The sequence below is a fragment of the Physella acuta genome, unplaced genomic scaffold, assembly GCF_028476545.2.
Source record: "Physella acuta isolate Inbredline_101_S28 unplaced genomic scaffold, ASM2847654v3 ptg000004l, whole genome shotgun sequence".
NCBI lineage: Eukaryota > Metazoa > Mollusca > Gastropoda > Physidae > Physella > Physella acuta.
Genome location: NW_026731524.1, coordinates 172,863 through 199,886, shown reverse-complemented (window position 1 = coordinate 199,886; position 27,024 = coordinate 172,863). Strand labels below are relative to the sequence as shown.

General features: G+C 38.2%; 2 protein-coding genes across 2 annotated transcripts; one reads left to right on the top strand and one right to left on the bottom strand.

Moving 5' to 3' along the window:
- The first annotated feature begins 7,430 nt into the window (after nucleotides 1–7,430).
- Nucleotides 7,431–11,654, top strand: LOC131934944 (histidine-rich glycoprotein-like). The gene is made up of 3 exons (XM_059291250.1): nucleotides 7,431–7,452; nucleotides 9,356–9,961; nucleotides 11,638–11,654. The coding sequence occupies exons 1-3, from the start codon at nucleotides 7,431–7,433 to the stop codon at nucleotides 11,652–11,654; spliced, it is 645 nt and encodes a 214-aa protein (XP_059147233.1).
- Nucleotides 11,655–11,717: 63 nt separating this feature from the next.
- LOC131934886 (aerolysin-4-like) lies at nucleotides 11,718–26,365 on the bottom strand. Its single transcript, XM_059291129.1, has 2 exons — nucleotides 26,310–26,365; nucleotides 11,718–13,401 (listed from the first exon to the last, which is right to left on the bottom strand). Exon 2 carries the CDS (start codon nucleotides 13,377–13,379, stop codon nucleotides 11,718–11,720), a length of 1,662 nt encoding a protein of 553 aa, XP_059147112.1. The 5' UTR covers nucleotides 13,380–13,401; nucleotides 26,310–26,365.
- Nucleotides 26,366–27,024: the final 659 nt, after the last annotated feature.

Here is a 27,024-nt window from a genome sequence, read left to right as displayed (position 1 = left end):
TTTTATGTTTACACCAAAGTTGTGTCTGCAGTTTTTCATCTTACTCGGAATCATTCTGCAAATCAAAGAATTCATCTTGTAATTCATCGGGAATGCTGGCAACATCAAGGGAAGAAGAGAATGGGTAATGCGTAAATGCAAATTCTTCTTTTTTCAGCTCAGAGAAATAGGGATGCAGTTCGTTTTCAAGAGATCCAGGATGCCCATAAATTGCTTCTTTCAAAATTCTAATGATCTCACAATCAGATTCATCTACCACACCGCACAGTTTCTCAAATTTACACTATTTCCAAGATTTATTTTCTTTACCGATTTTGCAGCTTTGATAAAAATGCTCTGAGATTATCATGGAAAGTTATAATATTCGTTCATTTTCCCCGAAGCTTCAGGTTAAACTTATCTTGATGTTCGAACACATCTGCTAGGTATGATACTCTCTCCAACCACTCTATGTCGTTTTAAGTATACCAAAAAATCTTGTTTCCTTTGCACTTCCAAGAACAATTTGATTTCAGATTTCAATTCAAAAACACAGTTTACAACATTTCGTTTGACAGCCAGCGCACTGTTGTGTAGAAGAGCAGAACCTCGTGATCTATATTAATGTTTTTGCTCAGTTCTTTGAAGGCTCCAGATTTTATATAATTTACTACTTATACTAGCAATGGAATATTGATGTCGATTGGTTAGCAAGTAGTATATTAGGTCACTTTTGGGGCGTAGACGCAGGCGCAGGCGCACCCAGGATGCGCAAAGGATATATAGTAAAATACTCGGATGCGCAGGGGGATGCGCAGGCGCAGCCTGGTACAACGAGATATAGTAAAATACTCGGGATGGGGATGGGGAGCCTGGTACAATGAGATATAGTAAAATACTCCAAGAGCAGGCGCAGGCGCAGCAGCCTGGTACAATGAGATATAGTAAAATACTCCGGATGGGGATGCGGATGGGGATGGGGATGGGGATGCGGATGGGGATGGGGAGGATGCGCAGGGATGCGGATGGGGAGTAGGTCACTAGGTCAGTAGGTCGCCACCGGTGACCTTGTGACGTAATCAGTGACGTAGTTACGTAATTTTAATGAGTTTTTTAATTAGTTTTAATGATTTTTTTAAATTTTAATTAATTTTTGACCTAGTTACGTAATTTTAATGTGTTTTTTAATAAATTTGATTTGATATACTTTGTTTGTGTTTTGTTTGTTTATTTTTAATAAGTTTAATTAATTTGATTTTTATTTATTTTGTTTTGTATTTGTTTGATTTTTATTGACTAGTTACGTAATTGGATTTTAAATTTAAATATTTTTTTTTTAAATTTTAATTATTTTTATTTTGTTTTTTAAATTTTAATTAATTTTAGTTTGATTTAATTGATTTGATTTTAATGTATTAAATTTTTTAATTTTTTTTTAAAATTTTAATTGATTTTAATTACTTTGTTTGTAATTTTAATTATTTTAATTAGTTCAATTTTTTAAATTTAAATTTTTAATTAGTTTAATTATTATTAACGAGTTACGTAATTGGAGTTTAATTTTTTAAATTTTTAAATTTTTTAAATTATTATTTTTTAATTTTAAATTTTATTTTTAATTGTTGTTTACTTGTTGTTTATTTGTTTGGATTAATTCATTTTAATTAGTTTCATTTTAATTTTTATATTCTCCAACACAACGACCGTGTAGAAAAAACAGGTTAAATTCTCCACCACAACGCTAAAGTATACAAACATAGAACATTAATTAAAGATAACGATTAGCGACAGCTGTTACATATCGATCCGCGATCCTTTGTTCTTGTCAACCACCGTACAAGGGCCAAGTTAATATTGATCGCACCCACTGACCATCAGTATGATGGTCCACCTAATTAAAGTTGGTCACGCATCAGCGATTTACAGCGGTTTACTCGGCGCTGCCCGTTTTTTTTTAATGGGAATGTATTGATCGACTCGCCTCGACCCAGTGTAGCCATTAACCATCAGGCGACAGCTGTGCATCAGTTGTGCAACAGCTGGTACCACACTTTCCACTAACACTTAAACACCGCAGCCTGGCGCAATGAGATATAGTAAAATACTCGGGATGGGGATGCGCAGGTGCAGCCTGCCGCAACCTGGCGCAATGAGATATAGTAAAATACTCCGGATGGGGATGCGGATGGGGATGGGGATGCGGATGGGGATGTGGAGGATGCGCAGGGATGCGGATGGGGAGTAGGTCAGTAGGTCAGTAGGTCGCCACCGGTGACCTTGTGACGTAATCACCGTAGGTGACCTAGTTACGTAATTTTAATAAGTTTTTAATTAGTTTTAATGACTTTTTAAAATTTTAATTAATTTTTATTAACGAGTTACGTAATTTGAATGTGTTTTTAATTAGTTTTAATGAGTTTTTAAAATTAATGGATTTTAATTTTAATTTTTTTATTTTATTTTTTTCATTATCTGTTAACTTTAAGGTTCTATAACTCTATATATTTAAATACATTTTTGATTCAACCGAGTTTACTTTTCCTAACGTAAGTACATGTAAAAAGGGGTTTCCAATAGATCTGTAATGAATTAGGCCTTTTTGACTATGACTTGTTGCACAGGTGTTGACATGATACGCTTTTTTTGAGATACACGTACACACACACACACACACACACATACATGCGCACGCGCGCGAAATTCATACTAGGTCGATAAAGGCGGAGAGAACTTATAGGTATACATTATCATGGTGACAACAAAAGCGATCCTTATTTTATTTACATGAAAGCGTGTTTTCCAAAAAGTGCCACCATGCCGTTGTCATTTTCGCAGCGGGGTTTAGTTTAAGTGCACCTCGTGCACGTTTGTTTACATTTTAAAAGTCGTGTCGCGTGTCTTCCCTAGTAGAGAAACGAGAGGAAAGACAACTGTTCTAACATTAGAACAGTATTGTTTACAGCCACGAGTATCGTCCCTTGTGAAACATATTCGCGTCAGAATCCTTAACTAAACATTCAATTTCTTTAACAAGTTAAAAAATAATTTAGGAAATCAAGGGTTAACAACATTAGACGCCACCCTTTTTTGTTTTCTGTGACGACAAGGCACAATACACTTTTGTATTTTATGTCTCAAGTAGAGGGGTGGGATATTTTTTCTTTGTAAGAGTCTTGTAAACAATGGGTAGACGATGTGATTACTAAGTAAGAGGAGAGAGAACGGGGTATGCATCGCGATATTTGAAAACATGGCGATGTTTAACCTCATCCAAAAAAGGCAATGAACCTAGAAGGAAGACGAATATATATCTTAGTCTTGCAGCAGATTACCTTCCCATGTTCGCTTTAGTATTACAGTTTTCATCAAGCTTCTTTTTGACTTGAACTTCTTTAATTTTTAAGAAAGTTTACTTATACATATTACATTACGTCTAATGACAATTTTTTTTTTTACCACTCAATGTATTTTGTTTTTCTATATCTTGCATTGTCATCTTAATTTTTGATCACCTTAGTAAAAATTTAATTAAGATTATAATTTTCAAGTTTTAAAAAACAACAACGTTATAGTACGACGTGTCAGAGGACACACCGTTTAAAATGGCTACATTTAAATTTCACCAAAATAATGACGTGTAAAATCTAAATATGGTATGACGTTAGCATACATAACATTCAATCAAATCAATCTAAAGTACAAATCAATAATTTTGATTGATTAAGGGGCTGGGTGAGTTATTTTTTTTCGGGTGCCGACCTACTGACCTACTGACCTACTCCCCATCCGCATCCCTGCGCATCCTCCCCATCCCCATCCGCATCCCCATCCCCATCCGCATCCCCATCCGGAGTATTTTACTATATCTCATTGCGCCAGGTTGCGGCAGGCTGCACCTGCGCATCCCCATCCCGAGTATTTTACTATATCTCATTGCGCCAGGCTGCGGTGTTTAAGTGTTAGTGGAAAGTGTGGTACCAGCTGTTGCACAACTGATGCACAGCTGTCGCCTGATGGTTAATGGCTACACTGGGTCGAGGCGAGTCGATCAATACATTCCCATTAAAAAAAACGGGCAGCGCCGAGTAAACCGCTGTAAATCGCTGATGCTTGACCAACTTTAATTAGGTGGACCATCATACTGATGGTCAGTGGGTGCGATCAATATTAACTTGGCCCTTGTACGGTGGTTGACAAGAACAAAGGATCGCGGATCGATATGTAACAGCTGTCGCTAATCGTTATCTTTAATTAATGTTCTATGTTTGTATACTTTAGCGATGTGGTGGAGAATTTAACCTGTTTTTTGTACACGGTCGTTGTGTTGGAGAATATAAAAATTAAAATGAAACTAATTAAAATGAATTAAACCAAACAAATAAACAACAATTAAATCCAATTAAAATTTTAAAAAAAAATTTAAAAATTTAATACATTAAAATCAAATCAATTAAATCAAACTAAAATTAATTAAAATTTAAAAAACAAAATAAAAATAATTAAAATTTAAAAAAATAAAATAAAATTTAAAATCCAATTACGTAACTAGTCAATAAAAATCAAACAAATACAAAACAAAATAAATAAAAATCAAATTAATTAAACTTATTAAAAATAAACAAACAAAACACAAACAAAGTAATTAAAATAAAATTAATTAAAAACACATTAAAATTACGTAACTAGGTCAAAAATTAATTAAAATTTAAAAAACTCATTAAAACTAATTAAAAACTCATTAAAATTACGTAACTAGGTCACCGATTACGTCACAAGGTCACCGGTGGCGACCTACTGACCTAGTGACCTACTCCCCATCCGCATCCTTGCGCATCCTCCCCATCCCCATCCGCATCCCCATCCCCATCCCCATCCGCATCCCCATCCGGAGTATTTTACTATATCTCATTGTACCAGGCTGCTGCGCCTGCGCTTGGAGTATTTTACTATATCTCATTGTATCAGGCTCCCCATCCTCATCCCGAGTATTTTACTATATCTCGTTGTACCAGGCTGCGCCTGCGCATCCCCCTGCGCATCCGAGTATTTTACTTTATATCCTTTGCGCATCCTGGGTGCGCCTGCGCCTACGCCCCAAAAGTGACCTAATATACTACTTTAGCAGTGTTTTTTTCAGACTTTTTTTCTCCGGGGGGGCACTTGAAATTCTCGGGGGGGGGGAGGCTGTAGACCTTCTTCGGGGGGGGGGGGCGGACACTGTTAAAAGTATATATTTTCTATATAAATTATATAAATTTCATTTCGTTCGGGGGGGGGGGGGCGGTTTTGCCCCCCCCCCCCCGAAGAGATGCCTGACAGAAACTCTGTTGGTTAGGGCAGTGGTTAGGGAGCTAAATCTTTTCTGTTTTCTGAAAGCACGATTTTGAGCTAAACATAGATGGCGCACCATCCGTACAAACCCTTACAGCCGTTCTAACCCATTTTTCTCCTATTGATTTTTTTTTTGCTTGGCATTTTCTATCGCGACTTCATTTGATACTTGCACTAATGCTGGTGAAAACTTCCTGTTCGATCAAGTCTCTGGCGTTTGCATCTAGCTTCATGCCGACGAAAGAACTCCATATATTTTTTGGTGTGTTCCGAATGACTCGTCTCAAATGACGTTTTAGTTTTGAAGATTTCATAGATTCGTGACTGAGAACAACTTTGTACAGTGCGCTTTGTTTCTTCTCTATTACATTTCCAGTGATGTTAATGAAGCCGAATTTCAAAAATTCTTCTAAATATTTATGTTTTAGTTCAAATTACTAAGGTTTAGTTAGTGTACCAGTTGGCGACCCCCCAGAAAGACCTTCGCGATACCCCGGGGGGTTAACGTGCGTTAACGTTAACATTATTATTTATCACAAATAAACGCATGTGCTTTATTAAGTTACACTTTTATTCATTCATATTTCTATCAAATATGTTTTTTTTCCGAAGCTATATGAAGCGAGAAGATCCACTTAGGGAGGATGAAGATTAATCGGAGGATCACTATTAGACAAAGCCCTTGCAACATGCTTTGAAATTTGGAAGATATAGTTAGGAGCACACTTGTAACGCTCTGATGATGGTTTATTTAATGGTACAGCTTACCAGGTAAAATCTCCACTTGTACCAACAACATCATCAAACCTGCCAGTCAGTTGAAAGATGTATCGATTTTCATCGCACAAATCGTCGACCACCTGTTGTTTTATAACATTTTTTGCAGATTATGATTTATTCATCATCGATTTTGATAGAAAATACTATTGTATGACCTCAATGTCAACTGACAAAAATGGGACATAAATCTTTTGTTGGGAGCAATCCATTAAAAATGTAAAATTCGAGTCAAAATTTATGTGTCTATTTTTTTGAGAAAAACAAATATTATAATATACGCGAATTTTAAACCTTATCTTTTTCAAACAAAATGTATGACGTTATTTACAAAATAGAATATTATACCTTCCCAATATTTAATATTCACATGACACCTGGCTTTGATTTTATTTTGGTTGTTGTTAAAAGCCGAATAGTCTAACAAAAACAAATAGAATTTTGTATGGTTTCGAGTCCATTTTTTAAAATCCAGGTTTTTATCCTTGCATTCAAGTTCTGGCATCCAGCGTTGACTGTAGCCATTCCTAGCTGGCATTTTCTCCTCACGCTCGCAGACGAAAGCGTAAAGAAACGCCGACGCGGCACAAATCCCAATTGCACAAGATATGCTACAATTTTAAAAAAATATATATATATATACTCGGCACTTGCGATTTAAGTTCATTCAAAAAAATAAAAATTAGGAAAACTAATTTTGTTGCAAAGTAAGTAAGTTTTCCCTTTCAAACCTGACGGTCTATGGGGCAAGTGAAGTAGAGTTCACTTGTTTCTGTGACCTCGGCATATGAAGAGATCGTGTGGTCAGCACTATTCCCAGCCGCCTTTACTTTCCCTAACGTGAGTTAGGTACCCATCAGAGTTGGGTGGACTCAGGGACGGTCTACTGATTTGAACCCGGATTCGATCTCGAGACTTACGGGTTAGCAGTCCAGCTCTCTACCGCTAGACCACTCCGTCCCACATTTTGTTGCAAGGGAAACTTGAATTAGTTTCGTAGCAAAACTGATTTAGTTTCGCTGGAAAACTAAAATAGCTTTGTAGGAAAACTGATTTAGTTTCGTATGAAAACTGATTTAGTTGTTTAGGAAAACTGATTAAGTTTTCTGATTCGTATTACGACGCTGACGTCATAAAACAATTATTTAATATACTTTGAGTAACTTCTTCTTCATCACTATAAAAAGTAATATGAATCTATGTGTAAATATCAAGGGCATGCAAGTTAGGTTTTCTTATCAGTCATTTTATTATAGGATAATATACCTATTTAGTAATTTAGTGGTCGTCCTTGAGACTAATCGATAGTTCGGTGTTTGGCCTTAACGCTAGTCGGTAATATAATGATCGGCCTTTGGCTAGAAGGTAGTGTAGTGGTCGACCTTAATGATATCATGTAGTTTGGTTGTAAGCCTTACGGCTAGTTTTGTAATTTACTGGCTTGTCGTCATTTGTTCCTCTCGGCATTTAGACTACCACGAGCTTTTGTTACGTTCCCAAATATGGTACTTCCTGTTAGAGCACTTGCAGGAACGGATAATCTAATGCCATACAGTAGCTATATCTATACAATGCTTGTAACTTAAATTTGTTAAAACTGTATTCATCCATAAAGCCTTTAATACAAGTAAGTTTTTGCATAGAAAACCTCTATAATTCTATTTCTAAAATTGTGTTAAAATGTTATTCTGTTCATCCAACGTGTGGCAACCCTATGATTAGATAAAGTTTCAAGTGGCTTATAGAATATATATTTTATAAGTCACCCGCATTCATGCAGAACATAAAATATGTTGCAATGCTTAGGAATTCTGCATATAATATGTATCACATAGGGGCAATAATCCCATGGTTTGGTTTGGTTGTATTTTAAAGCTTAATTTTTCTGATAAATAAAGTATGTTTTCTTATATGATATAATACGTTGCATTCAAGTTAAGCAACGCGTTGAAAAAATATACTTACGTGGCAACTTTAAGAATTCACTGTTAAAGCTTTATTTTAATCTGGCTTCGGATTAAAATAAGCTTGATAAATTTTTTTTAGAGTATACCAGTAAAGCGATTATTGAAAAATATCTTAGAGATTAGCTTGGTTGAAATTAAATTTAACGACTAGTCAGTTTAAGGTTATAGGGGAACTAGAAAAATAACTAGGATCAGTTCATCAGGATTTAGTGATACAGAATGTTCAGTTTTTAATACTAAAACTGTTTTCAATACAGACAGTTCGTTGAATATAATTTTTGTTTAATAGAATGCTATTATTTTGGCAAGGCTTAAGAGTATGTATAGTACGAAAATTCAGATGCATATAATTAACATAATGTTATATAAATTATTACACAAAAAACAACTAAACACTATGAACGATAAACATAACTTAACACCCACACCACACCACACGTCCCAAACCCCAACACTCCGCACATCGCATTGCACAACATAACATCGCTATAAGCTTACTACACTAAACAAACGATTCCGACCAAATAAATCATCTTACACCCTACATAACGCCATGCACATGCAAAACACGAATCAATCAACACAAGCACATTTTCGCGCACGGCACAATAAATCCTACCTAAAAGGCAACACAACACAACGCGATCCACATATCCCCAAAACGCTACGAAAAGGATCCAAATATTTGAACCACATCGCTCACCACAAACAACAATACAACTTACAACGTACATAAAACCTCAGACTCTTCTTTACAAATAGGCCTACAACCTACACACGGAATAGTCCAAATCCCATAAAAAAAACACACTCTTGATTCCAAATAAGACCAGGCTACACTACACAGCACCATGAGCCACACCCAAACCACCCCCCTCCCACAACAATCCCCTCCCCTTTCACCGACACCAAGGTGTGGACTGGACCCAAAGGAAATTGCTTCTTGTCCGGTGGAATTGCCATGATGTGTGTTTTAATGGGCACATTTTTTTTTTAAAATGTCTAAAAATGTTCAATTTTGCTGCGTCTTTGTAGGCGTCGGTCATTTGCGTCTTGGAATCTGTGAGAAAGTAAAGCTAAAGCAAATGCCACGACTTTTATTTTTGTGTCAAGTTTCATTTAAAAATAGAACAAATTAATTCACTGAAAACTCTTTTAAAACAATGAACAATAGGAGTTTTGCAGATGAAATAAAGATATTAAACAAACGCCAGAATACAAAAAAAAAATGATTATATGGTCTAAACGTAAACGTAAACGTAAACGTAAACGTGAACGTGAACGTGAACGTGAACATGAAGAACATGAAGAACATGAAGGACATGAAGAGCATGAAGAGCATGAAGAGCATGAAGAGCATGAAGAGCATGAAGAGCATGAAGAGCATGAAGAGCATGAAGAGCTTGAAGAGCATGAAGAGCATGAAGAGCATGAAGAGCATGAAGAGCATGAAGAGCATGAAGAGCATGAAGAGCATGAAGAGCATGAAGAGCATGAAGAGCGTGAAGAGCGTGAAGAGCGTGAAGAGCGTGAAGAGCGTGAAGAGCATGCAGAGCATGAAGAGCATGAAGAGCATGAAGAGCATGAAGAGCATGAAGAGCATGAAGAGCATGAAGAGCATGAAGAGCATGAAGAGCATGAAGAGCATGAAGAGCATGAAGAGCATGAAGAGCATGAAGAGCATGAAGAGCATGAAGAGCATGAAGAGCATGAAGAGCATGAAGAGCATGAAGAGCATGAAGAGCATGAAGAGCATGAAGAGCATGAAGAGCATGAAGAGCATGAAGAGCATGAAGAGCATGAAGAGCATGAAGAGCATGAAGACCATGAAGACCATGAAGAGCATGAAGAGCATGAAGAACATGAAGAACACGAAGAACATGAAGAACGTGAACGTGAACAAGAACGTGAACACGAACACGAACACGAACACGAACCTGAACCTGAATCTGACCCTGACCCTGACCCTGACCATGACCACGACCACGACCATGACCACGACCATGACCATGACCATGACCATGACCATGACCATGACCATGACCATGACCATGACCATGACCATGACCATGACCATGAACATGACCATGACCATGACCATGACCATGACCATGACCATGACCATGACCATGACCATGACCATGACCATGACCATGACCATGACCATGACCATGACCATGACCATGACCATGACCATGACCATGACCATGACCATGACCATGACCATGACCATGACCAAGACCATGACCATGACCATGACCATGACCATGACCATGACCATGACCGTGACCGTGACCGTGACCGTGACCGTGACCGTGACCGCGACCGCGACCACGACCACGACCATGACCATGACCAGGACCATGACCACGAACAAGACCATGACAATGACCATGACCATGACCATGACCATGACCATGACCATGACCATGACCATGACCATGACCATGACCATGACCATGACCATGACCATGACCATGACCATGACCATGACCATGACCATGACCATGACCATGACCATGACCATGACCATGACCATGACCATGACCATGACCATGACCATGACCATGAAGTATATGACACTTATGTATATATATATATATATATATATATATATATATATATATATATATATATATATATATATATATATATATATATATATATATATATATATATATATATATATATATATATATGTATATATATATATATATATATATATATATATATATATATATATATATATATATATATATGTACATTTTCAAATCTCGACGTTTTACACCCCACTGAGTCGGAAAAACATAGTTTGGCAATCTTGCCTGTATAACTGTGAGTGTGTGTAGAAACATGAGACCTTGGTTATCGTTACAGCTAGGTTGATGAAATTTTTTTTTCGTTTTATGTGTATACTAGATTTGTAGTTAAATTATTATAATTTTACATATTCCAATGAAAATATTCAAATTTTCAAGATCAAGTTTATTTAGGAAGTGTATTAATTGTTTGAAAAGTTTGTCAATGTTTAAAGTCAACAATTTCTGTTGCTCGCTTGTTATTGCCTATTGATTCAAAATTTGTTATTTTCCAATTTTAAACCAATCCACTTCGGATTGATCCACCAAAAGAAGGCATCGAGGGGCTTAATTCTAACAGTTATTAAATCAAGTGGAAAAATCATTACTTTTGTAGAAAACTGTTAAATGTTGTGTCACTTCCATGCTAGTAGTCAATAGACATATCCTTTATTACTATCTATAGTACGATATTAGTATAGACGGATTTTATATTGTTTTCTCCATCGTTACAAGGTTTACGTCATGTTGTCAACCCCTCCCCCCCCCTCTTCAACAAAGTCGAGATTTATCAACTTGGCTCTTGGAAGACTATTTAACTGATTAATTGTTCATTTAACTAGAACGATTATATTTTTGCACTCTATATTTTGCCATATTTTGTCTTGTTGTTGCAAGGTGAGGTCCTCACCTCCTGCCCCCATTCGCGACGCCTGATTCAATTACAATTATGCAACACAAATGAACGCATGTACTTTATTAAGTTGACTTTTATTTATTCATAGACTATCGTTTAAAATGAATTCCTTAATGACATCCTGTCAAAGATGTTTCATCCGGAAATCAATGAAGCGAGAGTATTCGCTTAAGGAGGATCAAATTTAATCGGAGGGTCATCATTAGGCAAAGCTCTAGCGACATGTGTTGAATTCTGGAAGATACGGTCAGGAACACGCTTGTAACGGTCTGCTGATCGTTTACTTAATGGTACAGCTTCCCAGGTAAAATCTCCACTTGTACCAACAACATCATCAAACCTTCCAGTCAGTTGAAAGACGTATCGATTCTCATCGCACAAATCGTTTAGCATTTGTTGAAATTCTGGATACGCGTCTCTCATGTCGTTCCACAACCAAGGGTGTGAACTTGTATCGCTCTGTTGCTTTAGGTCTGTGTAAAATGGGACGCTTGAACTGCCAAACTTGTAGTTCACCTTTGACACACTATCACTACCATGATACTTGTTATGATAATTTGTGTCAATATCATGCTTTCCTCCACCCCCACGTAGAATGCCTTGAAGCTCGGTAGAAAACCTGGCTATGATTGTAGCCGTGTACGTTATTGAAGTTCGTGTTTTTGCCACGATAAAACTCCATTTGGCAGCAGAATAGGCCTTGATATTTTTACTAGTAGTCATTGTAAAACTCTTCGATGTTTTCTCACTTTTTTCATTTTTTGTAGACGTGCTTGTCTCATATCCAAACTTGTATCCAGCACTAATTCCCACTCCTGGTGGCTTGTAAGTAACTTGGATGTTTAAATCAAGATTGCTTTTCCAAGAACTGGTTGTCGTGTGGGTGACTGTGCGAACGCTGGACTCACTTCGTATAATAGTCTTCATAGCCTCCGTCACGTGATTGTTATAAAAAGTCCCCGAGTCTATAGTTTCTGGTACTAAGTTTTGGATGATGTGAGGTCCGTATTTGATGTCTTTCATAGCGAAGCTCCAGTCGCCGTACGCCATGCTGAGGCGTTTATTATTATTGTCTCCACGACAGGGTTGATCTACATTAGAAATCCATGTGTCACCTTCTCTAACAAAATCCTCGCCTGTGAACTGGGCTCTACAACCTCCACACCAGTCGTAACCGATAACATCCGAAAAATTAGCAATGTCGTACATTGTATTGTCCATAATGCGTGTCTGCACCATGTAGAGCTCGTCTAGTACTTCTGGTGCTGACGCCGGCTTGCAACATCGCAAAGTCCGTATACAATAAAGTCTACTACAGTTCCCTTTGTACAAACCAGTGACATAGTAACCATCATTACATTTACACAAACCTACGTTAGCAAAACATGTCCCAATATCGTGATCATAACAGTGACTATAGTATGCTGGGTGGTCAGATGGTTTAGAACAACGTCCCACTTTTATGTTATCCAGAAAGCCACGATCAGCGTCTTTCGTTCTGTAAAAACCGTTAAGGAAATAACCAGTAGGACAGAGTGACCAGGAGTCGTCTCTATGAAACGAATACCACCAATTAGCAATCATTACTTGTGTTCTTGATTTGTCCCATGGTAAATTTCTCGAACAACATTCAACTCCTTCTATTAATTCTATACTGTCAGATTCAGCACCTGTGAAGGCAGCTCGATAAAAGCCAGAGATAAAATCATAATAACCATTACACCTTGAGTTTCCTGCTTTTTTCCAACTCTCCGTCCAGTTTGTTCTGCTGCAACCAGCACCTCCAGTGTCAACTAAAGCCATAAGCACAACGACGTGAGCTAAAGACATCTTTTTCGTCCAATCTGAAAAACTGATAATTTTTTTCTAGGTTGAGATACAATGTTTTCACAAATGCAGTTTTAATGTTCAGAATGCAAATAATGTTAGAACACCTGCAAATACTGAGGGCAGGGGGCAAATAGGTATTATTTTCACTATCTCGTATACGAAGTATAGAGGAAGTATTGTAATGATGAGAAAACTCGAAATTGAAACTTATATATGTCCTTCTGTCGGAAAAAAACTTAATTTTTACGGTTTTCGCTATAGATATGTGTGTGTGTTTGTATCTATCTTTCTGTAAAAGCTTGAAAACAGTTGCATTTATGTTGACAGAATTTCTTATAATTAGTAAATCAAATTTTTAGTTCCGTACCAAATTTTGAACGATTTCAAAGAATAGAAAACTGAAGTGGTAGGCTACTTACACTGCTTACGGTTCTAAAAAACCAATAACTTGAGTAAAGATATAACTAGATTAAAGCTATTAGTTAGCTAAACGAAATGTCACAAGGGCTATATTTACGGTTACCACAACGGTTAAGTTTACGGTTACGGTTAATGTTACAGTTACGGTTAATGTTACAGTTACGGTTAATGTTACAGTTACTTTTATTGTTACAGTTACGGTTAATGTTACAGTTACAGTTAGTGTTACAGTTAGTGTTGCAGTTAGTGTTACAGTTACGGTCACGGTCACGGTCACGGTCACGGTCACGGTCACGGTCACGGTCACGGTCACGGTCACGGTTACGGTCACGGTCACGGTCACCGTTACCGTTACCGTTACGGTTACGGTTACGGTTACGGTTACGGTTACGGTTACGGTTACGGTTACGGTTACGGTTACGGTTACGGTTACGGTTACGGTTACGGTTACGGTTACGGTTACGGTTACGGTTACGGTTACGGTTGCGGTTGCGGTTGCGGTTGCAGTTACGGTGTACGTGGGCGTGTGCGTGTGCGTGTACGTGTACGTGTACGTGTACGAGTACGAGTACGTGAACGTGAACGTGAACGTGAACGTGAACGTGAACGTGAACGTGAACGTGAACTTGAACGTGAACGTGAACGTGTAAACTACTTAAAAAATTAAAACTAAAAACATTCTGTTTATTAACTTGACTCGAAAAACGTGACAAAACGTGTTTCTCGGCCGTTATTGTAACTTTTTACTATTCGTCCTTTGATATTTTATTTTAAAAAGTTGATTTTACTTGAGTATAAACTATATTTAAAGCTAAACAATTATAAAAATTTTGGGATTAAGATTACTATGACTATGTATTAAAATATACGCCAACTGGACAAACTAAACGGCGCTATAGGTTTTTCCTACGTGAATATAGTTTTTTTTTTATAAACTCTATGTCGGTCTACGACCTCACTAAATATTTAAAGGATCTTTCGACAACTTTTTAATATATGGCTAATATAAGAAGAATTTAACTCGCAGTTATTTTTTGCCCTCATCGCGGGTTTAGAGTCTTAATAACAGCTTTTTCATTAGATGACCTAGTCATCTACAGGGGCGCATGTGAAAAATTAGCCAGATGTACAGGGATAAAGTACCGTAAAATCTGAGTTGAATCTACCTAGTTTTTCAGAAAAGTTACAATGACTTTATAGTGAAATACGACTGGTCGGTTTTGACCATTTTACAGATTTTTACCGGATATGGCCAGTTTATTCTTACACCCCTTGGCGTTTTTCTACCACCTTATAAAATATCAAAGTGGGGTCGTTCCAAAATGTTTTTTTTATATGTAGCTCATATCAGGAAAATTTTACTCGCACTCTTCTCATAGCGCTCGTCAAGGGCTTTGAGTAGAGTCGACACTTTTTTTCATACGACCTATCCAGTTATCTACGGTAAGTACCCAATAATATGTGTTTAAATTACCCTGTTTTCCCCATAAGGGGTCGTCCATAAATGACGTCACGCTTTTTAAGCCATTTTTTTACCCCCCCCCCCCCCCCCTACGTCACACATTGTCACAAAAATTCAGACCCCCCTAAAATGACGTCACACTCCACCCCACCCCCCTAATTTACAATTTATCCTATGTTTTAAATTTGCTGTGTTTTCATCCCTTTAAAATTACCGCTCGTTGACACAGCGTTAAAAATGAGCGCGCAGGACCCATTCGTGGCACCAGCAGGTAAACAGTAATACAGTGAGGTAATGTTAAAGCTGATAGGATTATTTTTTTTTTAAATACTTAATGTAAATGTAGGTATTTCTTGCAGACATGACGACACACGTTAGAATAACTATATATTGAGTATAATATGCAAATTATTTAAATGTTAGCAGTATGCCCAGACCTTTAATTTTCCTAGTATATTTCATTGTAGCCTATATGATGGACTTAACGGATGTCATCTCTCACAAAGCAATATTAATGTAATTGATTTTTAATAGTAAAGACTCTCCACTAGATTATTAAATTGCGTGTTTTGCTGTTAGCGAAGAGGATGTTGAAATAGGACAAGAAATACTTTCAAACTGACTTAAATCTAAGCAAGTTTTATAGACATTTTATTAATAACGATTAAATAATAATATCAGTAACAAGTTATACTTAACCGACGATATCTATATACATTCATATTTCTAAATCTTAGCAAGATCATAAACAGAAGTATTTAAAAAAAACTACTTACAACAGTATTAATATGGCAATCCTAAATTAAAAGTTGTGATATTTAATTTTAAGCTTATTCATTCTCCAATGGAGAATTAAAATGTTCCTTCATTGAATACACGGGGACGGAATTGATTTTTTTCCTGTATGGAATGGGAATTCCCTTTACATCAAAGTCTTCCTCTTCTATCCAATCTACACTCTCACCATTAATTGCATTGGCAATTATAACCATCAGTTCACGTTGGCGACGTGCAGCAACTCTCAGAGGCCTGATGCGCTGTAATGGCACAATTGATGATTCCTGTTTGTGAGTTAAAGAATGATTGCGCAGCATAACCAATGAAGAGAAGTATGAATGACACTTCTTACAAACCCTGTCGCTGATCACGGATTGAACAGACGGACAATACAAATCATAAGGGATTGTGCGATAAGGATTTGAAGAGCGGGGAAGGATTTTATCCACTTTTATACTTTGAGCAACAAAAAGAGATGGAAATTTATGTGAAGAGCCATCTGTTGAACGCTCAGGTATTGTTAGTCCACAGCTTGTTTGGGTGACTGGTAAAGGTGGAGGAAGAAATCTATCAGTTATTACGCTAAAATACGAGCTTCTTGGCTTTGAGCAACATTTACCATCCATGCATTTAACGATCTGAGTCAAATACTGGCTAGTTCTCACATGAATATCGTGCCAACGCTGATCTTTTGAGAGCAGAGAAGTTTCAAGGAGTTCAGACGCTTCTGGATCTATGTATGCTGCCACTGTAGGAAATGTATCCAGTGTCAAGTGTGACCATATTTCTGCCAAAGTGTTTCCGGCAAACTGAAAATTGTTCTTCTCTAAATCTGTGTCTATTGTAACCCCTCTTTCATCCAAATGACTGCCGTAGTGGTCATGGGGTAAAACTAATCCTGTGAGCTCATTGCTAAGTGGCGCCATTTTTCTTTCAACCCTATTAAATGCACTTCTTCCTGGTGCATTTGTAGCAATGAACAAACCATCATAGTTCTGATTGAGAAAGTGGTGTACCACAACTTTGATCACCTTTTGATACCTAGGATTTTTGTCTGGGCCACCATCAACCGTCAACACTAATTATGGTTTAACAATTTGATCCACACCGCTCTTTGTGATATCAAATTCATGTAAAGTAAGTAATTTTTCAAAATCAAGTCCATGACTAAGCGCTGTGGATGAGGAATGTTTACCAGATCTGATTGCTATGTATGTTGGGCCGGAGTATCCAACAGCTTCTCGATTTTCCAAGGCGTTGGGCTGAATTTTTATCCCTGCATAAACTGAAGGGATCAGCTTATGTCCAGCAGCCACAATCCAGTCATGGTCAGGCAAGCTCACCCTGTATTCCATGTGCATGAGCAATGGACTCTGTTTTTTAGCTGCTGTCAACCCAAGCGGAACGCGGGCCTTGTCATCTTGACTTATAAAGCATACCTCATTCGGTCCAAGCATGGAAGCTAACTCTTCTAGGTGATGCAGTGTTGCCGCTGTAAACAAGCGATCAATGTGATTTGCATGGCAATCGTTTTGCGCTCTTATCAGTTTTACTGGGACTTTCGATACATGTCGTTGCCCTTCATGAGAAGAAGTACGTCTAGGCAACAGTCGAAGGTACAGCCGACTTCTACTAATTATAAACCCATCCTGTTTTAACTGATAAGTTTGCTGATCTAATGTTTTAATAGTCCTGTAGACTTCGTGCTGCCTCCTTTCGTGTGATGCTGATCCATGCATAGCAATGTTTATGATAGTTTCCAATAAAGAAGATTGATCTGCTTCAATCCTTGGCCTGCCAGAATTAGATCTAACATTCAAAGTGGCGCGTAGCCCCGGATTCTCTTCAAACAAAGCATTCAGTTTTCTTTTCTTTTCATTTCGAGCTTTCTGAGATCTTATTTGATCAGATATCTTCCTCTTTAGCTTTTTTTCCAAATCACTCTTTTTCTGTTTCTTTTCTTTAAGCTCCATGTTCTGTTCTTGCGTTAACATTCCGCGAGTTTGTCGCTCATACAAGCCGACTAGATCAGAATTCAGAATCTCAATCTCTGATTGTAAGTTTATCTGGACTGTAGCCTGCTTAGATGTTGATAGTTTGCTGGTAGAGGGTTTGAAATCACTGACTTCATGAGCATCGTTCGCTTTTTTATCTGACTTCAGTGACTTATTAGTATTAGGTATTTCTTTTGCCAAATCATAGGGTGAGCCTTTTTTTAGCGGCAGCAATTGCTTTTAGCTCTTGCAGCCAGACCTCCGCTTTCAAGTGCCGATCTGAATTGCTTTTTAGTTGAGTCCACTTTTCAACGACTTCTTCTTGGCAAATCTTTTTACTCCTTTTAGGATATGCCAGCACGTAGGCATCAAAAATACATTGGAACATTTTATTTTTATCCATCATTAACTGTCGATTTTTAAGCAGTATATATGAGATTATTAGATCTACCTTTCAATTGAAAAGCCTCACACAGACAAAGTTGATTCAGCAAGATACGTGTAGGCCTATTTAAGTTGATCGAATAAACACGCATCACAAGCTGACCCTACACACATCCGCTTTTTTTTTGGCCGCACCTACAAAAATCACGTGATCTCGACCTTGGAACTGATCGTACTAGTTATTTTTCCACTAGATCGTTCAACAAGCATGAGCTATCGGCATGAACACCATGATGTAAGGGAGACAAGGCGTGTCATCAAAGGCAAGAGTCGCAGCCCTAAGTTTGAACATAAGTTTTTAAATAAAACGAGCCGACCCGCTGCGTATCATACGCCGCTATTTAGTTGTTTTTTTTTCTACTTTTCAGTCTTCTTCTTTCTTCTTCGTTCTTAATTTTTGAATATGGTGGAGGATTCAGACAACAAGTCCAACTTCGTGGACAAACCGGACTGTTGTTTCCAGTTTGTCAGGTGTCCCATATAATTTTTCCCTGAGTGGGGTGGGCTGGGGCCAGTGTCTGCCTCTTGCCTGGCTATACAGAGTACATTCCTGGAGTACGTGCTCCGTGTTTTCCGGGGCCTTGCCACAAGGGCACATTTCGCTACACCCAACCTTCAGTTTTTTGTGCATGTGTTGATTTAGTCTGTTGTGGCCTGTTCTAAGTCGAAAGATTATGTATTGCTGTTTTCGTGTTTAATTGTAGTAGCCGTCGTCTTTAATGTAGTGAGGGTGTGTGACAGACCACATTTGCGTTTGTTTGTTTTTAATTATTCTTTTTATTTCTTTTGGGTGTAGCGAAATTTCCGGTTGTGGTTTCTTTCCCCCAATTTTTGCCAGCTGGTCTGCGATCTCGTTACCCTGGATCTGGCAGTGGCCCGGGATCCACTGCAGCACAATTCTGCTGCAGGTATTTTTTAGCCTCTCTAGTGCTGTCATAAGTGTCTGAATATAGGACTCCGGATTTTGTAGGGATTGCAGGACTGATTTGGCATCTGTAAGAAATACAATCTGACTATTCGGTGATTCAGGGTGTTCTGACAGGAGGTTTGCTGCGTGTTCTAAAGCTTCTTTTTCTGCCCTAAAATTGTCGGATAGGCTACCTGTGGCTATTGCCTTTTCCAGGCTTTCTCCGCTTGGCCATTCAATAAGGATGCCAGCCCCGCCGTTTTTTGTGGCATCTTCAGCTGAGCCATCTGTGAAAACTCTAATCCAGGTATTGCTGGGGTACTGATCCTTAATGTGTTTATTTGTTATTTTCTTAAGTTCTTCTAGATCATAGTCAGATTTTTTTCCTATGGTGTCTATTGAGTCAATAATGGTTAAGTGACAGTGGGAGATCCAAGACGGGGAGAGGTTTTGAGTTTTATTGCTTCAGGAATGATATTTTCGATTTCATATTTCTTTTTCAGATTCTTTGCTTCTTTGATGAAACGTGTTCTTTGTAGTCTGGTTGATGGACTGGGTTTCTGGAGTTTTTGTTTTAGGTTATGGTTTTCCACTGCCTCTAGCTTTGTGTATTGAGTGAGGATTTTTGATTCTCTTCTTTCTTCTATTGAGCTAAGAGCGGCTATTTCCTCCATAGCTTTTATGGGTGTTGTTTTCATGGCTCCTGTCATTATTCTCAAACCAATGTTCTGAACTTTGTCAATTTTGCTAATATTTGTTTTTGCTGCTGAGCCCCAAGCCGAAGCACCATATTCTAACGTAGGTCTCACATAGCTGGTGTAGGTTTTTTTCAGGATGTGGTGATTTGCTCCCCAGTCTGTTCCTGCCAGTTTCCTCATTAGATTAAGTCTTTTGATCCCATTACTTTGTGTGTTTTCTATTTGTTTTCTCCAGGTAAGTCGAGTGTCAAAAGTGACTCCTAGGTATTTGGGGTGGTCATTTTTTCTAGCTCTTGGTTTTCTAGGGTAAGTTTCATTTTTTGATGTTTAGTTGATAAGGTGAAGATTGAATAAGTTGTTTTCTTGGTATTGATGGATAAGCCCCAGTTTTTGGTCCATTTTCCGAGCTTGTCAAGTGTTTCTTGAAGACGAAATTTTGAGGTACCAATATATTCCTCTGTGCTGATTAGTGAAAGGTCGTCTGTAAACATGCTTCTTTTTACTCTCCTTTTGATGTTTTCATTTAAGTCATTTATATAAATGAGGAAGAGAGTAGGAGACAAGACTCCTCCTTGAGGGACTCCATTTTTTATAGTTACTGTGTGACTTCTTTTTCCTTGCATGGAGACTGATGCTTTTCGGTTGCTTTGGTAACCTTTTATCCAGTTTAGCATGTTATGAGATACTTGATGGTTTATTAGCTTTAGAATTAAGCCTTGCTCCCAAACCTTGTCAAAGGCTTTTTCAAAGTCGACCCACACTATTGAGGTTGGTTTTTTTTTCTTGAAAGCCATCTTCTGTTTCCTGAGAAATGAAGGTGATTTGGTCTTCAGTAGATCTGCACTTCCTGAAGCCTGCCTGTTCGTCTGCTAGTAGATTGTTCGATTCTAGAAACCAGGTCAGTCTGTTGTTTACTACTCTTTCCATCAGTTTACAAACGAAGCTTGTTAAACTTATTGGGCGATAGCTATCGACTTTGTTCCTGGGTTTTCCTATTTTTAGAACAGGTATCATGATTGCTTTTTTCCAAATATTTGGGATTTTCCCAGATTTCCAGCTTGCATTAAATATTTGGAGCAGTTTTTTCTTAGCATTGGGGCCCAGGTGCATGAGCATATCATTTGAGATTTTGTCAGGGCCTGGAGCTTGCTTAAGTTTGAGGAGCTTCATTGCTTCTCCGAGCTCCTTCTTGCTAATTCGAGCTACCATTCCAGTGGAGGAGGGGGGAGAGACTTTCTGTAGTTTTTCTTTAACTTCAGTTTGATTTTTAACCTCTTTTACTCTTTGGTGGCTGATATTTATTTGTCCCACTTTGCTGAAGTGGGTTATAAATTCTTTTGCTGCATCCTTTTCTGTTTTGATCGTGTTTTCAATGTCGATGACTATGGGAGTAGCTCTGTTTTCTTCTTGGTTTAGCCTTTTTGCAATACTCCATAGTTTATGACCATCTCTATCTACATTGAGGTGTTCTGTTTTTTCTTGCCAGCTTTTCCTCAATGCAGTTAGATACTTTTTTCTAAAAACTGCGTTTGCTGATTTTAATTTTATGTTATTCTCTACAGTGGGATTTTCTTCAACAATGTTTCTAGCATTCTAGTTTCTCGTCATGGAGTATCTGGAGGTCTGGAGTCCAGTTTGGGATATAATTTTTCCTTGCTCTCCTTGGAATAGATTTTTTGGCTGCTAACAGAACTGCTTTTGAGAAGGCTGTGTATTACTTGTTCACCTGTTTGGTTTTACAGTTGATTGGTCTTGTGTAGGAGTCTGTGAGGGAAGAGAAGAGCTCCCAATTAGCTTTTTTGTAGTTCCATCTAGGGCGGGGGTAGGCTTTAATTGGCCTGTTTGATGTTTCTATCTGGATCAGGATTGGTCGGTGGTCGCTAGTGGCTAGTTGATCTGCAACTTCTCTTTTGCATTTTTTGGATATGCCATTAGTAGCAAAAGCTAGGTCGGGGGTAGACGTGGTTAACCAAGACCTTGAGTAAAAAGTTGGTTTGTCATCAGGTTTATTTAGAAGGATGAGCCTATTTTCTGCTTGCCATTCTTCAATTTCCTCTCCTTTAGCATTGAGGTCAGGGTAACCCCAGCTCTGGGAGTGGCTGTTCATGTCTCCCACAACCAGGCACTCTTCGCTGTTTGGCAGGGAGATGCGGTCCAGTTCCAGGTCCTTATCAGGAGGACAGTAGCAATTGAAGATATTTAGGTTACCTTCTGCAAGTATGAGTTTGGTGCCCATTATCTCAGATGCTGTTGAGTTTGGTATAACGATATCTGTTGTTGGAATGTCATTTTTTATGAGAATGAGGATACCTCCTTTAGGTCTGTTTTCCCTGTCCTGCCTTATGCAGGTGTATCCTCAAATAGAGAAGCGAAGATTGTTGTTGAGGTGAGTTTCTTGAATACAAGCAACGTCTACTTTATTTTCATGTAGGAATATTTTTAAGGCTTCCTTTTTTTTTTTAACTCCCTCTGCATTCCACTGCAGGATAACAAGTAATTTGTTGTTTTCCTCACTATTTTGGCCAGTAGAATTTACCTTCTGATCCTTGCCCCTGGCTGGCCAGGCAAGAATAGAGGAACCACCAGCTCGCTTTTGTGGGCTCCTTCGAGGCGGAGAGCCCGGCCCCCTACCTGCGCGGCGGGATTCAACAGGCAGGACGCCACTTCTGTTAGTCTTATTTCTTTCCTCCATCATAAAATTAAGCAGTGCGTGCCAGCATGTTATGCGCCATAATAGATGGCCCGTTGACTCCGACTTCAGCCTGCTTTTCTTTCTGGATTTGCTTCCATAGCCTTTGATCACCCAAGAACAAACTACAAGGCAGTAGCTGTTTGATTTTGGAGTTTTCAGTAATTTATAATTTGTGAATTCGACAGTACCAATGCTGCCATTGAAAATATTTGCTTAAAAACACTACCCCCCCCCCCCCACGTGAAAGCAGCCTCCTCTTAGTTACCTCCTCTAAGTTTAAAATCGTTTCAAACTAAATTATCTGCCCCTAATAGCCGTCACCAAACCCGTCTCTGTGATTGTAAAATGTAAACAGAGTGAACACCGCTCACCAGATCATGTGGGGGTGGGGTGGGGGTGGTAGTGATAATGATAGAGAGGAAGAGAGGGGACTGCAAAGGCGCGCTTGCAGCTTGTTTTCTAACTGATCTCAGAAGAGAATTATATATATAGATATTCGGAAAACGAGGTTTAAAGTTTTATTATGACTGCCCTACCCTGTAAACTTCAAAGAATAGTAAGCATTACACTGATACCCATGCCTCACCCTCACTATTTGATATGCTTCCGACCTTTATTCATATAGCAGTATTGACAAATTTGCATATACGGCAGTCTACTACACAACACACATCGTCAAATTATAGGGCAATTTAATTAGAACAAATATATATTTCACAATCTTTTGACAACTTAGAAGTATCGCAACCAATGTAAAAAAATATTATTTATTATTTAGTATGTTTATTTTTCTACCTGTCTCTACCCCCTCCTCCCCCTCGTCACACATCGTCACAAAAGTCTGAACCCCCTCCCCCCCTAGGCGTGTGACGTCATTTATGGACGACCCCTAACTTCAAAAAATTTTATAGGGAAAAACTACTGGCCAGTTTTGATCACTCACTTTGCAGATTTTTTTCCGGATATCGCGAATTGTATCGGAAACACAGGCCTTTTACTACCTTCTCACAAAGAAGCAAGGGGGGGGGGTCGTTCGGCAAAGTTATTTTCCGATATATAGCTCATATAAGGCGCGGGTCATTCGAGGTCGGATTTGAACTGATGATCGTAGACTTTGCGGTCCACCGGCAACGACCCCCATTTTCTGTTGGCTCGATGCAGATGCCTGCCTAAATTGGGCGCCTGCGCCCCGATCGGGCACCCGACCACTTTACTTTATAAATATTTAATGATATGTAATATTGTTTTAAAACCTCAAAAAATAATTTGTGAGAACAAGATACGCATGTTTTCGATAAAAATTTAATTTTGCTCCCCGAAATTTTTTTTTCTTAATTCTGTACTAATACCTTTTATCTATCTAACCCGAACATTTCGGACTTCTACAGCTTACGGTTATCCGTTTATTGCGATGTGTAACATGGTACCCCCCCCCCCCCCCCGGCAAGTTTTCACACTACTACGCGGATAGCGGCTATCTTAGAGCCGGTATTACATCATTTATTGCCCTCGAGGCCCCATAAAATTTACAGCAATCTAAAGGCCAAGCACTCGTGTACCCGCTGGTGTAGTGACCTTATCTTTTGTTCTAGAAATAAGTGGGATAGAAGTTGTTTTCTACAAAGTAAAATTTTATATCAAACTCCATATAAGGGCATGTGCGTAAAAATTATGAATGGGGAGAGATTCATCTATACGCTTGACCAGTCATATTACAGTACTTTAAATCAAAATAATTCACCATAGTTTGCAACTAACCACGTGTGCTAGGCAGCCATCTTGTTTCTAGATAAACAAAACAATCGCCTGCCTTAGTTTGTTACTTTATTTGCATATACTCTTCTATTTGTTGTTTTAAAGTTATACAACAACATTAAGCTTAATAATTGAAACTGCCTAGAAATGTACTGTTGATTGTCAATGGAACAATATTTAACACTGGTTCGTACGCTTTATACTAAGCTGAAACAATGCGTCATGAACATTATCAGTTTGAAGAATGTACTGTCCATCCCCTTTACCCCCTCATCCCCTTCTCGCCATTCAACCAACGGCCGATTTATAATCTTGTTACGGCATGGTGTGATAGGCTTGAACGCGTTCATCAGGCTTTACACCGGACTGTATACGACACATGTGTTAATGTGTATGCCCATCTCTCCGTATAGGGTTTGCTAGCAACGAATGTAAATACTTGATAGGATAGCTGAGAAGCATTTACTTAGGTCCTGTACTCAGTGTTTTTTCCAGACTTTTTTCTTCGGGGGGGGGGGGGGGCACTTGAAATTTTCGGGGGGGGGGGGGGGGCGGTAGACTTTCTTCGGGGGGCGCACACTGTTAAAAGTATATATTTTCTATATAAATTATATACATTTCATTTTGTTCGGGGGGGGGGGGGGGCGGTAGAAGAATGCCTGGAAGGAACTCTGCCTGTACTTGACCCTATCTACACAGATGTGTTATTCGCGGTTGAATGAACATTGGTAATCTATGGCTCATCGGTTCTTCACGCACTATCCAGCGATGGGGTGGGGTGTAGGGGCGTGTCTAGCCTCAAGCTTTGTACTCAGTGTTGTGTAGTAGGCTATTATCATAAGACAATAAACTTGTGTAAGCTACAATGTAAGTAGAGAAAGACATTGTTTTGAAGTGAGAAGACCGGCTAACAAACAAAACTTGATCTGTTTTGATGATAGCTGTTCTGAGAATACCGCTCGATTGATAGGATGAGTAATACTTAATAGTCATATATTCATTACCTGTTGTATACATATTTTCTGCATACATAGAAAAATCTGTCTAAAACTTACAACATAAATCAAAGCGTATTTTATTAGACAAATGGTTCTTCCACACATAACAAGACGTTTTTTTTTGTTTTCTATAAGAGAAAACGCTAATCTTTTCACTTTTTCTCAACTTTGCATTTTTACTCAAAATTCAACATTCAAATCGCTAAGTTTTTAAAACCCTTGGTCATACAAGACTAAATAATTTCACGTGCATTCAACATTACACCATCTACAAAACTACGTTTGTAGATTAAGTTTACTACAATACTTTAGGAAATATTGATATTTATGTAACACCACCCCCTAATTTGTGCACATAAATTTACTTAAAAATGAGTAAACGTAGAAATGTTTAGTTTGGTTTGAGAAATCTAAATCATCCGCTTTTAAAAATCTCTTATGGGAACAAAGTTATAGCGCTTTGAAAAGATGTTAGTTTTCACACCTTTTCGCGGTTTCCATGGCAACCAGTACTGCTATTGACGGCTATATATTATTTTTGTCTATAGTTTAACAACTGTAAACATATGAACTTATTAAACACCCAGAAATGTATTAAATAAAAAAAAATTCAATCCGTAGTGCCTATCTATAAAACCTCAAAAAATAATTTGTGAAACATTCTATTTTTAATGTAGTTTAAGCTATTTGAACAAGTAAGGGCCTTTTACAGTTAATTTTTCGTAAAATCCAGTAAGTACTTAACAAAATATTTACATAAATTTTACATTTAAAAAAACTTACATGAGCGAGCTGATTTGCAAGTCTCTGAAATTAAAATTAAACATCAAACAATAGATGTAGTGTATTCAATCCTTCCGTCTAAAGCCGAATGGTTAATGCTTGTGTTCGATGTTAAAGCTTACACGTACTGAATATAACTATATTTAAATAGTACCGCCCCTATTACTTTGGGCGGGGCAATTATTTATTTATGTCTGGTGTCTAGAGTTTCCTGAGTGAACACATTGACAAAATTAAACAATGGGCGTGGTAGGGCGCCCTTGCAGTACTGTAGGCCTATACGCCATAGCCATAGCCATAGCCATAGTCATAATCATAGCTATAGCCAAGTGCACAGCCACAGCTAAAGCCAAAGCCAAAACCATACCCATATTCATACCCATGCCCATACCCATACCCATGCCCATACCCATACCCATACCCATACCCATACCCATACCCATACCCATATCCATACCCATACCCATACCCATACCCATACCCACAGCCACATCCATGGCCATAGCCATCGCCATGGCATAGCCATTTCCATAGCAATGGAAATTTCAGTGTTAATATTACTTACGCTTAACTTGTTGTTTAATACAATCCAGACAGCAAACAAAGGAATCTAAATCTAGAAATTATCGACCGATAGCAAGCGTTTTTACTCAAGTCATTCGGATGATTCATTACAATGTAAACTTTTCGCGCTGAGGCTCTTCTGCTACGATAT

What these genes read in the sequence shown, in the direction of transcription:
- LOC131934886 (XM_059291129.1), bottom strand. Translation starts at nt 13,379, where the DNA reads ATGTCTTTAGCTCACGTCGTTGTGCTTATGGCTTTAGTTGACACTGGA.
- LOC131934944 (XM_059291250.1), top strand. Translation starts at nt 7,431, where the DNA reads ATGATCGGCCTTTGGCTAGAAG. An exon ending in GATCGGCCTTTGGCTAGAAG is followed by an intron (nt 7,453 to 9,355) that starts GTAGTGTAGTGG and finishes GTGAACATGAAG; the next exon opens with AACATGAAGAACATGAAGGA.